Here is a 4,132-nt window from a genome sequence, read left to right on the forward strand (position 1 = left end):
TGCCTCTCCAGCTCCCGCAGCTCGTTCAGCGCCGTGCTCATGGTCTTCTCGATGTCCTGCGAATGCCAATGACAAGGGGGTGTCAGCGCCGTGCCACAGCATCGCCCCACTCTCCTGCCCCCCGCTCTGGCCGCACAGACACCCCACGTCTCCCAAGCCAAGAGGAGCTTGGTCACCAGCTCCGAGGGGAGGCAGCCGAGGTGACACCAGCCCCGGCCCCCCCACCACCTGCCCCCTCGGGTCACAGCCTCCACGGTCCGGCCACGGAGACCCTCCGGCGGGTGAGCCCACTTCACCTCCAAGTGCCCACTGAAGGAACAGCCCAACTGCCTCCACCTGCAGGGCTGAGCCTGCTCAGAAACACAGAGGCCCCGGTTTGCTTCGCTCAAATCCGCCTTACCTCTACGAGGGCCACGTTAACGCAGAGAGAGACCATCTGAAAAGGGAGTTAAGGCACCTGAACCCATCTCTGGTTAACCCAGCTCTGGTTAGCTCTCCTTGCGTAGACAAGTCCTTACTTTCAAAGGCGTATGAAATGCTCAGTGAGCCTCAGAGAGTGTTCAGAGGATCAGCAGAAGGGAAATAATCATCGACCTGGCTCCAATTAATTCTATTAAGCTGTTCTGATAATGAGTGAAAATATTCTCCCAGAGCTAAGCCTCGGGATGACTAAGCCGTAGAGCCATGGAATGGTTTGGGTTGGAAGGGACCTTGAAGATCATTGAGTTCTAACCCCCGGCAGCATGCTGGGCACCTCCCCAGGTCCAGCAGCCAGAGGGGCTTCAAGGTGAGTGTTTACATCAGCTGAGTGAGAATCTTTTCCAAGGTTAAAAAAAACCCTAAACTAAACTAAACCCAAACCCAAAATCCAAGAACATTGTGCATGTTGTTCTCCACCCTCAGCATTCCCCCATCCCTCCGGGGGCTCCAGACCCCGCAGCCCTGCACCACACCTGGGGACCACAGCCCCCAGCACCGCTGTGAGGGGCCACGCTCCCACCCAGCAGCCCGGGGACCTGGTGCAGGCTGTCCCCCATCCCCCGGCAGAGGCGGTGCCCCAGCTCGAGCTATCGCTCAGGGCAGGCGCTGCCCCACAACCACGGGTTGTACCTGGTCACACCAAACGCAAGCTCTCGATGGACAGAGAAGCTGGGCAGCGTGCTGCAGAGTGAGAGAGCAAGGAAGGTGGCTGGTGGAAAAGCGAACAGGACAGGAAGAGGTTTTCCTTTCTGCAATTATCGTGACTATCCCACTGACAGCAGCTGATCTGACCTAGCAGCCTGCCACACCCTGGAACCGAGCACCAGGGATCCCGTGGCCTCGTGTGACACTGATGGTGCTGCACGGCTGGAGGCATCCTATTGGGATTAGGCTGATGTTTTGAGGTCCTGCCTACAAACAGCCAGTGACAACCTGGAGCACTTTTCTCCAAACACTGAGCATCAGTCAAGTTCTGATCTGGCAGATCCAGTTTTCTCCCCCTAAGCTCCTTATGGCGCATCAGGCGAAGATAACGCGCGTCCCTCCCTGCGGGAGCTGAGAGCTGCCAGCCCGTTTCAGTGGCGGATCAAACGTTTCTGTCTCTTGTTTCAGAGAAACAAGGTTTGTGGAAGGAGGCAGGATCTTTTATTAGACCAACCGCTACTGCTGGAGGAGCAGGCAAGCTGCTGGCTGCTCGGTTTTATCTTTACCCCGTCGCAGCGACACCAGCGCCGTGATCCTGGCACGTGGCGAGATGGAAGGGGCTCTGCCGTGCTACCCCGGTGACTTCTTTCAGCTTCTCGACCCCTGGGGACCGAGAGCCGCTTCCCAACCCTCTTACCTCGGCAAGCGCTTCTGCTTCTAGAGATTTCTGATCTCCGAGACTACTGTGCCTAGTCGATCCACAGGTCGGTCTCAGCGGGTGGCCATCAGACAAGGCTTTCCTGTCTGGGAAATTGATGCTGCCCGCGCTGCCGAATGTCGCCATTCTGCGCTTTTCGGGACTCTCAATCCTGCCCCTGCTTAGGGGTATTTTGTGGGGGCTGCTCGGGCAGGCCGCTGCTCGAGGAGGAGTGTCTATGGCAGGAGCCATCCCTCGGGGCGGGCTGTGCGTGTCCCCCCCGCTGCGACGGCGAGGGATAGCTGCACCGTCAGACCTCAATCTCACTCTGCAAAGAATCCATCACAAGACTAGGTCACCGTCTGTCAGATTGAAAGCGTCTAGTAGCATGCTGCAAGACAACTGCTGGGCTCCGAGAGCTCAGATCAGCCCAAGCTCCCAGCTCCAGAGGCTAAGGCGAGAGGGAAGACAGACATTTTAGCAGCGCCAAGAAAAGGACAGCATCGTACCTCCTTGACACGTTACAATCTACATCAGCCATGCACACAAACACCCCCTCCATGCTCACTTTCTCCTGCAGTGCTTGCTGGAGCCTTCCCTTCCGTCTCGCCCTACGCCGCACACTGCCTGTTCCCATGCGTGACAACAACCACCTCGGTGTCCTTACCGGCCCATCACTCCCCCAAAGCCATAGTCCACAAGATGATCCGTCGGAGACTGGATGTCGTTCTTGGAGGAGGCTTTGTCATCCAGCAGCGGTCCGCTGCTCGCCTCGCTGTCTGCCTTCTGACTCAGGCTGTCGGAGAAGGCGTCATCCCTGGGGAAAGGAGACCCCCGTCAGTAAAGGGGCTCTGCCCAGGAGAGGGGCCCCCGACGTGTCTCTGCACATCGCACTCCAGCAGCTCCAGACGTTGTTAACAACGGGCTGGACCAAGGCCACCCCTTCAGACAGCACCCAGAGCTTGGCAAAAGCCAACATTACATCTTCATAGCCCCCGCGCAGCAGGTGTCATTGTAATGAATCTGGAACAGCATCTGCGAGGGACCCTGGGGTCTGCCGGCCGGCCAGAGGAACAACGCCGCATCAACGGACACGGGGCACGGCCGACATGAAGCCTGGGTCATGTCGCTTGAGGAGTCAATGGTAGGTGGTGTTCAGTATCTAGTGCTTGGCTCTACCAGCTTGAATGAGAAAGAACCTCATTGGGAGGGATATGGGAACAGACCCAGATTTCTCACCGAAGTCATTACACCAGGGAAAATCGGCCACCTGTCTGAACTGGCTAAAGCTGGACCTCGTGTGCGTGATTTTAACAGCCTCGATCAGCACGCCCCGCCCCACTCACATGTCTTGCACCACGATGTACTGGTGGGGGATGAGGCCATCCACGCCGTTATGTCGCCCTTCCCACCAGTCCTCTGATGCCCGATGGTACAGGAGGAGCGAGGCCCCCTTCTTAAAGGAGAGCTCTCGTGGAGACCGCCCAATGTAGTCAAACTTCGCTATGGCTTCAATCTGCTCCACCTCTGCAAGGGAGAGAAGCACAGAGAGAGAAAAGCTCAGTTCAACCATCAGAAGGGAACAATAAATCCTGGACAGAGGCATCTCATCGGAACAGCACTGACGCTGCTGCCCAAGCTGCCCCGGAGTATCTTACACTGAGTGCAAACCATCTTATTTTCAGACTGATCAATTCTTTTTGTTCTTCCAGCCTTCCTGGAATTTCACACAGACTCACAAACGACCAGCAATTACAGAAAGCTACAAACCAGACGGGGAGTAGCTGAAATCTCCCTGTGTGCATATGGCATTGTCACCCACACCCCCATTTTCTCCCGATAAAGTGATTTCTTCGGTTACAGAACCCCATTATCCTCCAGAGGGGATCTTGTCAAGCTGGGTCAGACACTGTGATCAAAGCCCCGCTTCCCTTCTCTTCCTTCCCTCACCCTGGAGCCAGTCTGGCCTGAGTTACTGACCAGTACCGAATCCCCCTTTGGGGATCCCCACGGAAGCCCTGACGGCGGCTCTGCCCAGGCAGACAGACACCCAGCACTTTAAACCCCCCCGGAGAGCAGCGGACAAAGCTACAGCGGGCAAATCCGCCCAGTTCCTCCAGATCCATCACACTCATTAAAACAGGGAAACCTGCTCTGCTCCGGTCACTAACCACAGGCTCGGTGCCAGCAGCAATCAGGATGTGACCCGTCACTCTGCTCAGTGACAAAACCCACGCAGAGGAGGAGACACCGGAGGAGGAGCTGGGTGACGCCGACTCAGACCCCAGCCCCTTCCCCGCCTCGCGTGGG

At 57.1% G+C, this 4,132-nt stretch overlaps 1 protein-coding gene across 1 annotated transcript in view; it reads right to left on the minus strand.

Moving 5' to 3' along the window:
- Positions 1–3: 3 nt before the first annotated feature.
- LOC104466994 (SLIT-ROBO Rho GTPase-activating protein 3-like) overlaps positions 4–4,132 on the minus strand; it is a gene marked incomplete at both ends in the record, with an annotated part of 13,896 nt that continues 9,767 nt past the window's right edge. The window contains 4 exons of the mRNA XM_010080598.1: positions 4–56; positions 1,823–2,150; positions 2,490–2,639; positions 3,169–3,349. Coding sequence (XP_010078900.1) covers positions 4–56; positions 1,823–2,150; positions 2,490–2,639; positions 3,169–3,349 — 712 coding nt within the window. The remainder of the gene's footprint in view (positions 57–1,822; positions 2,151–2,489; positions 2,640–3,168; positions 3,350–4,132) is intronic.

This window comes from Pterocles gutturalis, unplaced genomic scaffold (assembly GCF_000699245.1).
Source record: "Pterocles gutturalis isolate BGI_N339 unplaced genomic scaffold, ASM69924v1 scaffold25689, whole genome shotgun sequence".
NCBI lineage: Eukaryota > Metazoa > Chordata > Aves > Pterocliformes > Pteroclidae > Pterocles > Pterocles gutturalis.